The following is a 15,583-nucleotide window of genomic DNA, read 5'->3' as shown; positions in this document are numbered from 1 at the left end:
AGATGATGCGATGAGCATCGAAAGCTCTGGACCAAATGCTTTTTAATTCCTTGGATTAATTCAGCAAAATTTAACGACGCTTCCGGGTGAACGTAAGTTCAAAAATTACATATACGTCGGAAAATTAAAAAAATAATTTAAAAATTGTGATTTATTTTTAATTATTAGGTACTTATTACTTTCTTAAGGAGATTAAGAATTGTTAATGAGTTTTTAAAGATTAAATGGAGTAAATTAATGTGAAAATTCAGGCTAAATTTAATTAAAAGATCTTGAAAAAGAATTCTCATGCTCAGAAATACATTTTTTTTTATTCTTGCCTTTCTGCTGTTTCTCCTTCAAGTTAAGTTCGTGAATTAGACTCAGAATTTCATACAGAACCATTGAAGATTTTATTTGTCGTCTGTAAAAATAATTTCCCAATTTTCGTGAATTTTCTTTTCAATTGAATTAAAACAAAAAAATCATTCTAAAGTTTTTCTCTTTATTTTACACATGGAAAAAAACTCAAATCACTACAGAAAATCATAATCAGATTACAAAATAATTAGTTGGTATACCACAATCGTGGCATACCAAGTTTTATAATTATTTTGGTTCAATGACATTCTCAAACAAACGAAGGAATACATCTTCGGAATTATTATAGCGCAATCACAAATCATTACAAATATATTCTATGCTCTTTAGGGACTTAAACATAAAACTTACATTATGTATGAGAATACTGTGGCAAATCTATGGCAGAAAAATGACAAAAAAAAAGATAAAAAGTTTTGTCTTAAAAATTACATTTTACAAATCAAATTAGTCTCTAATATGGCAAAAAAAATCTATACGTCTTTAAAAGTTTTTTCTTCGCATAAACTCTCTGTTCTAGTTCTTATGTGAAAAATACTGCGTGGAAGCTGAACTAATGATCAACTTCTTTTTTTTTCTTTCTTTTTCTAAAATATAAGGATCTCTTGTTTTCTCTAGCTCATATACATTGTTTTTTTTAATATAAAATTCTCTGTGTAACTTTTTTTTTCTTATTAAGGAAACTGGCACAAAATGCTTTCTCTCTCTCTCTAAGTACAATTTGTTGATTTGCTTTCGCCTACAAAATACTACATTTTTAAATCCTATCCAACTAATTATCATGATTTCTTTTACAAGTTTTTGAATCTTTTTTTTTTCTTTTGTGGGGGAGCAAAAACATTTTGCTCTGTGAGAGTTATTGTACAATTCCAGGAGGTTTCTTCACGTTTAACACTCGGAGGACTTTACTGGTACTTGCTACCAATTGGAACCTTAAAATCGTCACAGAATAAAATCTATTGGACCTATCTCGATGAATTTAGCATCTATGTGTAGGGAATTTTAATTACTTTAAGATAGCAGAAAGAAAATCTCGAGAAAAGTCTTTTCTTTGGAAGATAATTGAGGTCAAAGTCAGAATCCAACGTGGAGGATCAAATTGGTAATAACTACCAGTCAAATTTCCATACATTTTAGCCATGGTTTTGAGGTTATGTTACCCCATATTTCCCAAATAAAGTACTCTTGTGCATTTTTCCCCGGTGAAAAGTCAATCATAACGCGTCCAGTTATAAGAGTTGGTGTCCCACAACGTGCAAAACTTTGTTTATGCGTTGTAATTTAATTTCTGAGTTGTATTAGTAGGCAAAATTGATTTTTTTTTGTGAAAATCAGTAATTTGATGCATAAAAATGGTCATATCTCTGGTTCTATAACAGCTACAGAAATTTCTTGACTAGTTTTGGTAAGGTATTGAAACGAGCTATAATTTGACATATAATGATACCTTTCAAGGTCACCTCCAAAACACAAAATGGAGGTTTTATGTTTTACTAAAACGGTTTTTTGAATTTTTTGTACTCAAGGAATGGTTCTAGAGATTTCTGATGTTCTAGAAAGTTGTAGAGTATTGCAAAAGCTTTAATTTGATATCAAGATGAGCAAAATCGGTCAAGCAGTGCAGGAGATATGACTCTTAGAACTTTTCAAATTCAAGAATTTTTCAAACTGCAATATCTTCTAAATGGCGACATAGATTTTCTTCATTTTCGGACTGGTGCAAGATATTGAGTCAGGCTACAAGATATCAAAATTTAAAAGATTTGCCTAATGGGGATTCGAAGATATTGCCCCTTAAAGTTAGGCAATTTTTGTTTTTGATTTTAGCGCCTCTTACGGTCATTTTTGGAACTTGGAATGTTCTAGACAGTTGTAGGACTTCTTGAAAGCTTTCATTTGATACCAAGATAATCAAAATCGGTCAAGCCATTCTCGAGTTATATTGAAAAAACACTTTTTGCTTTAGGCCGCAATTTTTTTTCAGTGACGATTTTCTCAATTAAATATTTAGTAATTAGGTGCAGGAATGCTTGAACGAGATCAAGAATTAGTGAAACTTTCGATTCTCGTTCAATAAACTGATTAATAATTAATAATTGAGCATATTTTATCATCTGGTAGTTATTGCCAATTTGATCCTCCATGTTGTGCCAAATGTTGGGTCCTCCAAGTGTTAAAAATGATGTTCAGAAGGACCATCCTTTGTGGAATTAACGCAGAAAGAACATAGCTTATAAGGCATTTAGTCCTTAAAGTGTCCCCTGAGATGCGTAACGAGATCATCTGAATTATCAAATTGTGACCTACAAATGGAGCATTGGTAGATCTGGGGATGAGCTTTTATCATATGCCGGGACATTGCAACGGCATTATCGAATGTCTGATGGCACTCAGTGCACTCCTCACTACCCTTGGTGGTGTCTCGTGCTATGTTGTGTCGGATGGCCATGTGCTTGTTGAAGTAGGCCTGCTGACTGTAGGATTTCCCACATTCACGACACGTGAATGGCTTTTCGCGACTCGTGTGAATCTTCATGTGCACCGATAAGCTGGAAGCTTGTGTGAAGGATTTATTGCAGTCGGAGCATTTGAAGGGTTTCTCCCCCGTGTGGATGCGCATGTGTGTGTTGAGACTGCCCGGCTGTGTGAAGCTTTTTTCGCATATGCTGCATTGAAAGGGTTTCTCACCCGTGTGGCATTTCATATGTTGCACAAGTTCACTCGCATGGTGGAATGCCTTGCGGCATATGCTGCACTGGTAGAGGGGTGTTTCGGTATGTAGTAGCATATGCTCCTGCAGGAGGTGCGCCGCCTTGAAGGTTTTATCACAGCTTGTACAGGGGAAGGGTTCTCCTTGGCTGTGAAGACGCATATGCAGCACCAAGCTACTGCTATTGACAAACCCCTTGTCGCATATGCTACACTGGTGGGGCTTCTTCGTCAAGTGGGACCGTATGTGCACCATAAGGCTACTTGATTGTGTGAAAGCCTTGTCGCATTGCTTACACTTGTACGGCTTCTCGCCGCTGTGGATGCGAATGTGTGTGTTGAGGCTGCCAATATGCGTGAATGTTTTGTCACAGATGGAGCACTGATAGGGTTTATTTTGTGTGTGTGACCGCACGTGCTTAGCCAGATCGCCGGCAAATTTGAATGTTTTCTCACACACCGTGCACTGGAAGAAGCATTCTGTACCCGTATTCCGGGACTCCACATCTTCTTCCGGCACATCTCGACGACGTCCTCGGCCGGGCGCTTCGGAGAACACCTTCGCTACACCATTGCTGGAACCGGAGGAATTCTCATCGCTTCCAGAAAATTGGCGGAAATTCAATTCCGTATCATCGTGCCTTAGCTCACAGATTGGTTCCAGGGGGAGATCATTGCAATCATCGTCGTCATCGTCAAAATCCATCATGAAGTCATCAACATCAGCATCTGAGTGGAAGATTTCTATATGATGAGCGAGGTCCAGTGGCAAAACAAAGTCAGCATGGCAGAAAATACATTTAAAACTCAAATTTGGGACTAAGAGCGATGATGGAGATGCTCCACCAACAGCTTCCCCAAAAGAATTCTCAACTTCCATTCTTCCAGGAATTCCACAATCCCACCACGGCTAATCATAGAGAAGAATCTGCAAAATAATAAAAATTTAAATGAAAAAATCCGTTAAGAATTAATCATTTAAAAATGTTTAAAGAATAACTAAAAATAAACTAAAAAAGAAAATATGAAATGTGTTTCATTTTGCTAAATTCGCGCATTGATTGTATTAATAATTGAGAAAGAGGGTGGAGGAAGGTGCTGTCTAAACCACCACCACCACCACCATTTTACTGAGCTTTAAATTATTGATTTTTCTTATGAAACTCTCAATATAATTAGAGGGAGGAATTTGCAAGAAAGCCCTTAATTCGCAGGGCTCGCGGGGTTTTTCCTTTGGAATCTCGTAGGAGGAGTCTACAAGTCATATAAATATATAGCTAAAATGTAATGCAAGCAATTACCAGCATCTTCCCGCTCTTGTAGACACAAAGAAGATTATGAGAAGCGCAAAAAGAAAATGAGCAAAAAGAGAAAAAAAGAATAATGTTGGAATATGATTTACCCACGCGCTTCGTATCCTTACCCGTTTTTAGCCCGTTTTTTTAGGGTGGAAAATCGGGAAAACCGTTGAACGGAAAAGCGTCACAATTCACTGAATTCACAGAAATGACATTAATTGAAGAGTTGGTGATGAAGAAAAATAGAAGAATTTAGTAAAAAATTAGATATTCAAGTGAAAATCACGCAAAGATTTCTCACTGTAATTTTAAACCATTTTTGACAGCCACTGAAAGTGCCCCACTAGCGCAGTTTGATGCCGTATGGGACATATTGTATGACGTTCATATGGCATGTCCTATGTATGAATTTTATGCGAAAATATTTCAAGTAGGGGTAACTGGGGTAAAATGGTGAACGTGAAAAAAAATTTTAAATCATATTTCAAAAAGTAGTGACCACTGTCTAATTTTGTCAGTAGATACACTTCATACCCCTGCCTAAGCATAGAAAGTTTCATAATAATTGATCCAATATTTTGGTTTTTATTTGAAAAACAAATTTTTCGAACCTCAAAGTTACTCTGACTTCTCAACTAGAAATTAAGTTTTGGCGAAATTCTCTGCAATTTTTTTTTATCCAAATGCAACTTTAGACAGAGTAACTATTGCTAAACACGAATCTAATCTAAATTTTCCGAGAAAAAAATTCCGAAAGTAAAAAGTACCCCTTGGGGCAAAATGGTGAATTGCGGTTATTTTTAATAACTTTTTAAATTCTTCAAATAAATATTTTTCTTTAATCAGTATATAACTAATTACATTCAATTTAGGATATTTGATCACTCACTATTACCTATTTTTATAAAATAAAAAAGGCAATTTCTTAAATTTAACGGTTTTTTTTGTATTTATTTTTATTAAAAAAAAGTTTTAACTGGTACACAAATCTCTCATTCTCAATAGGTATTTTAGTGCCTTGCTAAAATAATTTCGTTAAATTAAGATTAGGGAACATAAAACCGCAATTCACCATTTTACCCCAGGGGTGGGGCAAAATGATGAAAGTGCAAGGGTTCGGAAAATGCGTTTTCCCCGTTAAGATAGAAACAAATCGAATGAGACAAAGTTGTAGCCTGGAAAATTTGCTATAAGATAGTAGTCATGGGAAAACTCAAGCATTTTCATAAAAATCAGGAAAAATTATTTCCCAAAAATTCACCATTTTACCCCAAGTTCCCCTATTGCTACCATTAATTCAAAAAAATGTCCGTTACTGCATTAAAAAAAGGATTAAAGGTCAGCTTCGAAGGAGAGAAAGGAAGAAATAAAAATCTCCAATTGGAATAACGCAGAATGCAATTTTGCAGTCCTTTGAAAATATATATTACTCATTTTATTGTCTAACAATATTCTACAACGAGGGAGAGCACTGTACATGATTTTTTTTAAATAGCTTTGTAGGTATATATAAAACAATCTAAGGTACTAATATACAAGGAATTTCTTATTAGGAGACTGAAACAAATCTAACTGGACAATTTACTGGAGAACTTCTGCATGCGATCCTTTAAACTTCCCGGAACAACCTTCTTAGCCTTTGCTTTGGTCACCTTCGGTGATGGTTTGGTCTTTTTGAGCCTGAAAAAAAAATGTTTTTTTTTTTAAACTTTCGAATCCTTTTTGGTAAATTAATTAAATGTTAAGGATAACTTACAATTCACGCGTTAGATCGTGAATCTCCCGTTTCCAAATGTCTTTGAAATCATTGGAGAATGTGAGCCACAACTCAAAGAACTGCTCAGGTTTTGTGTCATCCAATGAACCAGATTTTGGGAGAAATTTGTAGAAAATCATCGTTCTGTGGAATATCTTTTTGCAGTCGTTGACATCCTTTTTCTGCAGCAACAAACGATCCGTGGCTGCATCCAGGAAAACTTTCATTTTCTCCTCAAACGGTTGAACATTTTCTGGTGTTGAGGAATCAATTACTTGCTGCGATGTTTCCTTGCATTCTACAAAAAATCAAGATGTTTTCAGTAAAAGAGATCAACGGCACAAGATCAACGTTTATTACCTTTAAGTTTCTTCTCAAGACGCTCCAGTTGCAGCGTGAGATCCTCAAAATCAACGGTGCCACAAACGGATACATCTGCTGCTTCTGGGATGGGAATTTGTAGTTCAGTTAGCGGAGTTCCATTTTTCCTGCACTGCTCAATGTATGTCTTAACAATGAAATGCAAAAGAGTTATTTTGGAATCCTTCGACTTGACATCTTTGAGCTTTCCGAGAATTTCAAGCCCAAACCCATCGGCTTGACCACGTGTTCGATTCCCGCCATTCATGTAGTTCCCAAGTGTAAGGATGAGAGAGAAGAGATTCTTGAGTGCCTCACTTTCCACCATAAACTTGCATGTGTCCGTGAAGACGTCCATCTTACGTGCGAGGAGGGTTACTGCTTCGTCAAACTCTGCCTGTAAAAATCGCGACAACCTCTTTGATTTTTCTTTACCACCTCAAGACGCGCCCTCACTCACCTGGAAGACGATGCAGGAGATCCGTTCGGAGCAGGATGAGATGTCTTCGAGACGCAATAGAAACTGCTCCGGCTCATCTAGTGGTGATTCATCATTAACAGCTTCTCTTATTTGCGACAATTCCTCCGACGTTGCTCGTATATCACGGATAACTTGTAGCGCTTGCAGACTTATTACGGATGTATCACAATGGCTGATTGCGTGTTCAATTTCAGCAAAGTCTGCATGCAGTGAACGGACGAAAATTGCAACATTTTGACTTCTTTTGCTGTCTAAGATTTTTATTGAGCGAACTTTGGTCACTTTGGGGGTTTCCTTCATCTGCAAAGAATCGAGATGATCAAGAAATTCTCAACGTAAAAGCTGAGTGAGGATTTTTTTTTTTAAATTTACTTTGGGTATAACGGCCTGTCGCGAGAAGAGTTCCGTAAATTCATCGAGATTGTCTAACTTCATCTCATCAATTTCAGCCCAGAGTAGGTTGTTAGTTGTACTCTCAACAGGAGACTTCGGAGCAACTATTCGTGTCCAGTAGAGCGGCCTCATTGGTTTGGGCGGGTTAACAGCAGACTTCCGTAGTGTAGCAGCTTGTTGCCATCCCCCAGCTGGTGGCATAGGGAATGGAGCAGGTCCTGGACCAGCTTTATCTGCTGATGCGGGTGGTGGTGGTGCTGGAGGTCCTGGCGGGGGAGGTGGTGCCGTTGAACCAGGCGGCAAAGGAGGCGGAGGAGGTCCTGGGGGTGCATTTAATCCCACAGGAGGCATTGGAGGTGGTGGTGGCCCCGGTGGAGCTGGTGGTGGAGGTGGCGGCGCTGCTGCAGCAACCTGAGGTCCCTTTTCTTCCCGTTCCCCATTAATTGTATCGGCATTTTCGTTGATTTTATTTGTTTTCTCCTGCAACCAAAAAAAAAAAATCAACAATGTTTGTATTTTTCTTTAAATGATTAGATTAGCTTCCTAGTAAAGCTTGGATTTTCCAGAAGTCATTCAGTATAAGATCAAATAATCTCAATGAAGCCATAAATGGTTTCAAGGGCTTCAAGATAAGATTGATTTACTTTAAATACTATTTTTTTCCAAGAAGAACGTTATCTTATGCTGAGAGAGAAGTGTTACCATTTCTTTCATCTGCGGAATGCAGGAACCTGGTGGTGGAGGCGGTGGTGGTGGTGGTGGAAGTGATGGAGCTGCTGATGCAACAGGACTCTGAGCCGGACTCTTTGGTGCTGTAGCGGAAATGGTGATTTTCTTGAGGTGCAGCACATTGATGTCCTTCTCAGCATCCGTCTGCGTTGCTTTATCCTCACATATACTACGATACCCATTCGCCTGACCATTTTGGACGATGTGGTGGTGTGATCTCAGTTCGGCGTCACTGAGATCACTCGATAAATTCCTTCGTATCCGTCGTGGTTGAATTTCTCGGGAAACTTTGGTCACATCACTAATCACATCATCACTTTGTGGGGAAAATTTCTTCTCCGCCGCCTCAATGAGGCTCTTCATGCCACTAACACTTTCACATTCACATAGTCTCTGTTTGAGTTCCTTGAGATTGTCTTCTGTTGCTTCCTCTTCGATTTGTTCCTTCTCCGGCTTCAGTGGTGTTGATTTGTCTGATTGCGGTGTGTGCGGCCATGCTGATGAAGGATCTAATCGTCCTGGTGTAACTGGTGTGGCAGGAGGGACTTCTGTGTGCGTCCACTGGTACATGAGATTTGCCTAAAGAGAGAGCATAAAATCGTTGAAATTTAAATGAATTCGAAAATTTATCGTGTTAAGGATTAAAATTATGCTGAGGCCAGGTTCAAAGATCAACGAAAGATCAAGATCAATTAAATCAACGATTAAAGTAAAAACAAGGAATTAAATCCAATCCCACATTAACAAGCCGTTGAATCATAACTGAATTTAACTTTCTTCCCTTATCATTCCATTATCCAATTAAATTTAATCGCAATTCATTGCAAAATGATAAAAACTCATTGTACCAGAGTTCAACATGAATTATAAGTAGGTATATTCCACCAAAATATTTACAAAAATGTTGTCACCTGATAAGGTAAAAAAAAAGAGGGGATTTCTTATAATTTCCTTGCGGATACCTCGTGCGGATTACGCGTGAAAGACAAACCATTTAATCACTTAAGTATTGGATTTAGGATTAATACCGCAATAAAACCAATAAATGACCCTCTGTGAGCATGCTAAGGTGCTGCTTCACATGGAGTCTTTGTGTCTCCGCAAGTAAAAAAAAATAAACTAATAAAGTTGTTCAGTGAACAACCATTTCCTGAATGATGATGGGTCTTTGTGGAAGAAGAAAACGCGAAACTTTATGGTATTTTTGAAGTACTTTTGAGAATGGCGCACACAACACTTTCGCCTGAATGAGCCAAGAGCCATGAGTTCACTGACTCACTTCTGTGGCTATGGGGCTCTCTGGAGGCAACGTGGGTATGCACAAAGTCACCTGGCCTCAGTTGAGGACAGAAATTAAGGTGTGTGTGCCTTACGCGAAATGCCTCCTGAATGGGCGCAAGCCGATCTGGTATCTGCTTAATGACGCCGGCCATGAGGAGATTTGTGCACGTCTGCAGACAAATGGCGTGGATGTCGTGGTCCGTGAGATTGGTGTGTGGCTGCACTGATGTCACCAACCAATTCATTAGCATCTGACCTGGAATGAGAGTGAATTTCTTTGTGTTATTCACAAGCATTTGAGTGGGGAGATTTTGCGCGCGCGGAACCCACATGGGTCGATGGGCACGAGAGCGAAATGCTTTGTACGAAGGTATTCTGTGGCTAGGCGAAAGTGAATGGCTATACGGAGAACCACAGGCCCGGAAGTACCGTGGCACGCACACTGAGCACTTTCCATCCACCACAGCACCGATGCGCAGTGGTAGCAAACAATTTTGGCGCACACGCATGCTGGCACCACGATAGCCCAGCATTTCTTCCGCCACCCTAGGCTCCGTCGTGGCTGCCATACGAGGCATCTTCGGCGACAGAAGCGACGGAAGTGCCTGAGGATCGCGAGGGCTGCACGTGAAGCAACCACGAAGTTCTTTGACTGCCACGGAACAACCACAAGGAGCTTGCGAATGAGGATGATCTTGTGATCTCTCATGGTGCCTCCATGAGGTATTGTCTTGCACTGAGTGAGGGTGATTTTTTTCTTTAAATTCCAAGGAGTGAGTTTTCAAGACGAATACCATCAATGAGATCAAGGGAATTCATCTACATGGATGTGGTGTACTCAAAGCTTTTTTTTTGGAAATTTTATAAATGAATTTTGCTTCATGAAAAAGTCTAGAAAAACCAAATAAATCATTTTTGGATGAAGTGGAAGAATTTGAAGAAGATTTGCCTTATAAAATTGGATAAGCCACGCCTCTATTATCTTTGATATTCCATTGAAATGCTTCGAATTTTATCATAAAAATACTGCAGAGATGCAATCAATGATCTTCCTGTAGTGAATTAAAAATTTAAGATCTTTTATGGAAGATAAGCAGCATATGCTTTATGCATGTAAAAAACCTAAAAGGGGCGTGACTTGTTATTTTATTTAGCAAATCTTTATGTTGATCTTTTTTGGATGACCTTTAGCGTGAAAAATAAATCAAGATAAATGTATTTTCTTTTGATTTACTTAAATATTTTTGCCTCTCAAAAATACTTTGATTCTTTTTAATGATTCTTCAGTAGATGTTAAAGCCCCAAAATGAATAATCTCCTTTGGGAAATTGTTATTTAGGCAAATTGAATTTTCTGGAAGAAAACGATAAATCTTTGCAAAATGTTTCTTCAGTAGATTCCAGAAAATCATTCCTTAATTTTGTCTTTTCGTGTACTTAATTTAAAAGGACTAATGTGCTGAAAGTTCTTAAAGAAACACTTCAATTTATTAAATTAATTATTTTATTATTCTTACTACTTTTATTATTCTTTATTTTTGAATTTTCCCATATAAGTTATTTTCAGCACATTTTCCTGTATTTCAAAATTTTCTAACGAGAAAAATAACAGATTTCTCAATAATTTCCTAAGAAAATGAATAAAGCTGTCATCAGTCTCTAGAAAATAATAATAATAATAATCTTTATTATCCCCACTACAAACGAGTGTATGGAGGCTCTAGAAAATAATCCACAAAGTGTTCCAAGTTATTCACAAGATTCCATAATCTTTCTCCGTACATTGTGCATAAAGTCCTTTTACCAACAACACCGAACTGAGCTTCTCAGTAGAAGAAAAAAATCGAATTTTCAATCAATTTTTCATCTTCATTTTGGTGTACATTCCTTCATTGCAACACTTCCACCCTTTCACTGGGCTAACGATAAATTTATCAATTGAACATCGTCACTCTTTGTCTTCTTCTTAGCTATCTTATCGGGTGTATTTATGTGCGATAAGATGGTCAGAAATGGCAAACACTTCAAAGTCTCCGTGGCAGCTTTTAAAATTGTCTTTGAGTCATTCTTCATTGATAAATTTTTCCAACTTACCTTCGAACTTTTCATAGGCGCCAAAATTGAGTTTTTCCGGGACGAATGATGGCTTCCGTTCGGGCTGTTGGTGCTGCATGCGTTCAGCTGAGATCAAGGAGGCCACCTTCTTGAGTACACTTCCATCCGAGGGGCTCTGGGGTGTTCCATTGCGTGGGAGTGCTGGTGTTGTGGGCAGAGGAACATCCCGTGGGTTAACGCCATCGCTCTCTGGCAGACACTGAGTTGGAGTGGCTGGAATAGGTGTATGTGATAAGGCTTTAATAAGCAGGTGCTTGGATTTTTTTTATTTTCCTCTTTCTGTGCTGAATTCGCAAAAAAGAAGTGAGATAAAGCACAGAGCAATGCTCGAACTTTTTCTTCGGAATCTAATTCAAGGAGTATTTTATGCTGAAGATTTTGATCTAATTGCGTGGAAATTTAAAAGGAATTTTCTTAAAGCTCAATTAAAGAAAAAATGTAAAGAATATTTTGTAGAAAATCCCATCTCTGTAGCCCCCCTATTTTAATCCCTGTGCCAGTGATGGGCAAATATGAGAGATTGAGGACGTCACAGTGAGCTTTATCTAATCTCTAATGTGTCTTCCAGCACCAAAATGTTGATAAGAAAACGAGCTTCAACTCACGTATTGTGTTGTCCGTAAATTTAGCCAGATTATCGATCAATTCCACCCTCTTGACGCGCGAAACATTGAATAAGGTGCCTCCTGATCGCTCCTCTTCGCTACTCCCTTTGCGGATCCTCTCTTGCGCCATATCCACGACTCCTGCCACACTTATTGGACTCAATCGTGCCACAGTGAGCTTTGTGAGTTGATCACGATAATTCCTCGCCGCTAGGGCACTCAGGAAGGGTCCACGGACGTCGGGGGCTGTGGAGTCGCAAACATCCTCTTCGGAGTAGTAGCACTGATTGAATTCCGCCGTGAAGCCCAACGGTGTTTGGGCATCCGTGAAGACGGAATCGGAACTAGAGGAGGTTGTCTGTTCACGTACAACGATGTAGCTTCCACAATTTGATGGTGATGTTTCTCGACCTACGTTTGAGAGAGGATTTAGTTTGTTAATTCAGAGTGGAGAGAGAGTGTGAAATGTTTGTTCTTCACACAATTATGCTGGCGCAATTCGTGGAAATAGAGTGTGAGCATTCAAAAGAAAATCTCCGCATGAGGGAAAAGTTGTCAGAGTGATGGAAAATTGTGGAAATTTTGTGATTTAATTGGGGATGAATTGTTCTCTCGGAGTGTGTTTGGGAATGTTTTGCTTCTATTTGATTTTTTATTTAATAAATTATTTGTTTATTATTTTTTAAAGTAGATAAAAATATTTTTAAAAGCAAAAAAAATTAAGAAGATTTAATGCAAAATATTTTTGCAAATTGCTTCGAATAGTTCTTTAAAGCAAAAAGATCCTTCTGATGGGGTTGCCTGGTTGTAACTAGGCGCCTCCACTGCAAATTAATTTAAAAAACTAATACTCTACGTTCTACACGCTGCTTAAATTAACCTTGAACCTTAATTATAATTTTAAATTAATTCAAATTAAGTTTTCAAACAATTTAATGCAAAAAAAACTCATTTATTTAATGATTAAAACTCACAAAATAAAATTAATTACATACAAAACACTAGATTAAATTAAATCACAAAGCGTGGATGTTAAGAGAAATAAAAGAATTTCCATTGCTCACAAATAAATTGTGCAAAAAAACAACAAAATAAGTCACGTTGTTGTAGCACAGCAAAAGCAGCAAAAGAGATGTGAAGCAATACCAATTTGATACACTTCTTTGCCCTAATTATTTGAAGCACAAGAATTCTTTTTTTTTTGGCGTTAAAAGAAGTTTAGAAAAATAAGAAAATCTTTAAAAAAAAAATCATTGAGCGTTCCCGGAAGTAGATAGATGTGGTTTGTTTCGAAAGTTCCGTGCGTCTGTCTCTTTGGGTTTGTTGTACTCCCCCAAGTCCCGGGAATGCGAATGTATTGGAGAGAGAAGCTAAGAACTGGTTCCGTGTGTACATAGGGTCCCATTGTTTGATCTCACAGAGTCTCTCTCTGCTGCGTACCCCAACAACCAACCATATGGAATGCCATTCATTTTGCCACCATTTAGATGCTCGATCAAACTCACCTGTTTGGGTGATTTCTGATGCTTGAACAGCACAAACACTCTGGGCGTTCTTCCAGGAATCCGTGACAAAGAGGATGGATTTTTCCTGACACGACGTTGGGACACTGTGCGAAATTGGCGGCTGACTCCCGGCCCGTGTGACGGCCGAATTGTAACTGAGAAGGTCGTCCCCATCCAAAAGCACCGAACAATCCACCGGAGCTGGTTTCTCCTGCACACCTCTTTCTCTCGAGGTCAACGACACGTGCTCACTGATGGATTTCCGCGGTTGTACCTCCGATTGGGTCTCATTCACCGCACAATTCCCATTGTTTGTCATTCTCTCCGAGCACACAGTGCTACTCTGCTGACTTTGCTGGCTCTGCTGCTTCCCATGGGGGCTCTCCGTGCCAGCGATGCTGCCCTCGGGATTGAGACTTCTGAAGTAGGATGAATCGACTGATTTGAATCTCTTCTTGTGCCCGCCAACGAGTATTCCAGGAACGTCCTCCGGATCACCATGCCTCGGTGTGTCCTTTGTGGGGGTTTTCTTACCACCAAATCGCATGAAACTCTTCGCCTTGACCATCTTCCCCGTGGGTCGTTCCGGAGCTGCCTGGGAGTTTCCCATTTTCCCACCAATTTGCAAATTCTGCTTCACAAGAACGTCGCAATGGAATCCAGGGGGAAAAGTCACGAAATCACCGCAACACTTCTTGGGTTTTCACATTTTTTCTTCCTGATCACGGACAAGCAACTTTTCCTTTTTTTTACATGGGGGGTGGTTTGTTGGTTCTACGAGAAAAGTGACGGAGGAGCAGTTGCTGCTCTTGCGCACTTGTAGCCACGAGAATGTCTCCAAAACTGGGGCACCGACCAAAATATGTTATGTGGCTGGTCAACACGAGGAATCCCAGTTATCTCTTTGCAGGATTAACTGATTTCAATGGCTCAAATCTGCGGCGTTGTGTGAGTTTTTAAATTGAACGATTATTTTGTGCAAGGTTTGGCTGATACAGTGAGGAGGTAAAAAAATTGCCAGGAAAACCAGGAAATTTTGTGCAAAGATGGATTTATTTTTAGGGTAGTTTTGGGAATGTTTTTTTGACAAAAAAATTAAGAAATTGACGAATAAATCTTAAGGATTGATGTAATGCGAGAGCCTCAATGTTCGATTAGTTTAAATCGTTTGAATAAAATATTTTTTATCAAAATCTTGGTCTTATTTTCTGAAAATTTTTCTCCAGATTTTCAAGATCTTTAAATATTTTTTTCGCAGAAATTTTTAATAAAATTTCAAGAACAGTCTGTTTCCTGAAAATAAATTTGGATTTTAAATCTTGACGATATTTTCTTAATTTTCTTACATAAAAAAAGTAAAAACGGTTGCAAGAAGATTTTAAAGTTTGGGATCGATTCAATTAGAAATATTTTCTAACAACATGAAGGTTGTAAGAATTTGTTCGTTGATGGAGTCGATTCTGCTAACTTTTCTTTTTTATATCTTGAAATGCTTCAGTTATAAGATTTTTTAATTCTAAATTCAATTTAGAATTTTTTAATTTCTAATTTTTAAAGAATTTGTTTTTCCAGAAAACAGTCAGAAAGATCTATACCTAGAGAACCCTAGAAAAGTAATTTTTCTTTAAAAAAGCTAATAAGAAGTTAGCCGGTTTTACAATGTAGCCTTTGAAATAAAACAATCTGTCAAAATTCGATAAGATTTTTCATAAAATTCCAAACATTTAATAACTGAGGAATTGTAAGAAAAGATTTTTAACAGAATCAATTCTTTTTGTTAAGTTCACGAGACAAGAAAAATAGAGGAAAATATGGATTTTTCAAAAGTTTAATGATTTAAAATAGAAGCTTCAATAAACGAATACTTAGAAAATAAAATAAAGTACAATATTTTGTGAAATTTTCCTAAACAAGAAAATGGTTACCATAAAAATCCCAAATTCCACGAATACAACGAAGGTTTATTAGGTAGGTAGTTTATTTATGTGGAGT

At 38.0% G+C, this 15,583-nt stretch overlaps 2 protein-coding genes across 4 annotated transcripts; both read right to left on the bottom strand.

Moving 5' to 3' along the window:
* Positions 1–640: 640 nt before the first annotated feature.
* On the bottom strand, positions 641–4,709 carry LOC129788749 (zinc finger protein 501-like). 3 transcript variants are annotated; one of them, XM_055825072.1, is made up of 3 exons: positions 4,493–4,709; positions 2,668–3,997; positions 641–1,099 (listed from the first exon to the last, which is right to left on the bottom strand). In XM_055825072.1, exons 2-3 carry the CDS (start codon positions 3,947–3,949, stop codon positions 1,071–1,073), a joined length of 1,311 nt encoding a protein of 436 aa, XP_055681047.1. In that variant the 5' UTR covers positions 3,950–3,997; positions 4,493–4,709; the 3' UTR covers positions 641–1,070. The 3 variants fall into 3 exon arrangements, with proteins under 3 accessions (XP_055681047.1, XP_055681048.1, XP_055681046.1); XM_055825073.1 differs by having other exon boundaries at positions 641–3,798; positions 3,868–3,997; XM_055825071.1 differs by having other exon boundaries at positions 641–3,997.
* A 1,038-nt stretch (positions 4,710–5,747) lies between these two features.
* LOC129788715 (protein cappuccino) lies at positions 5,748–14,485 on the bottom strand. Its single transcript, XM_055825004.1, has 10 exons — positions 13,592–14,485; positions 12,087–12,497; positions 11,461–11,694; positions 9,460–9,623; positions 8,060–8,665; positions 7,337–7,837; positions 6,944–7,264; positions 6,484–6,880; positions 6,124–6,421; positions 5,748–6,047 (listed from the first exon to the last, which is right to left on the bottom strand). The coding sequence occupies exons 1-10, from the start codon at positions 14,199–14,201 to the stop codon at positions 5,936–5,938; spliced, it is 3,654 nt and encodes a 1,217-aa protein (XP_055680979.1). The 5' UTR covers positions 14,202–14,485; the 3' UTR covers positions 5,748–5,935.
* Positions 14,486–15,583: the final 1,098 nt, after the last annotated feature.

This window comes from Lutzomyia longipalpis, chromosome 2 (genome assembly GCF_024334085.1).
Source record: "Lutzomyia longipalpis isolate SR_M1_2022 chromosome 2, ASM2433408v1".
Classification (NCBI taxonomy): domain Eukaryota; kingdom Metazoa; phylum Arthropoda; class Insecta; order Diptera; family Psychodidae; genus Lutzomyia; species Lutzomyia longipalpis.
The sequence above is the reverse complement of the archived record's forward strand: the minus strand, read 5'-3'. Positions and strand labels throughout refer to the sequence as shown.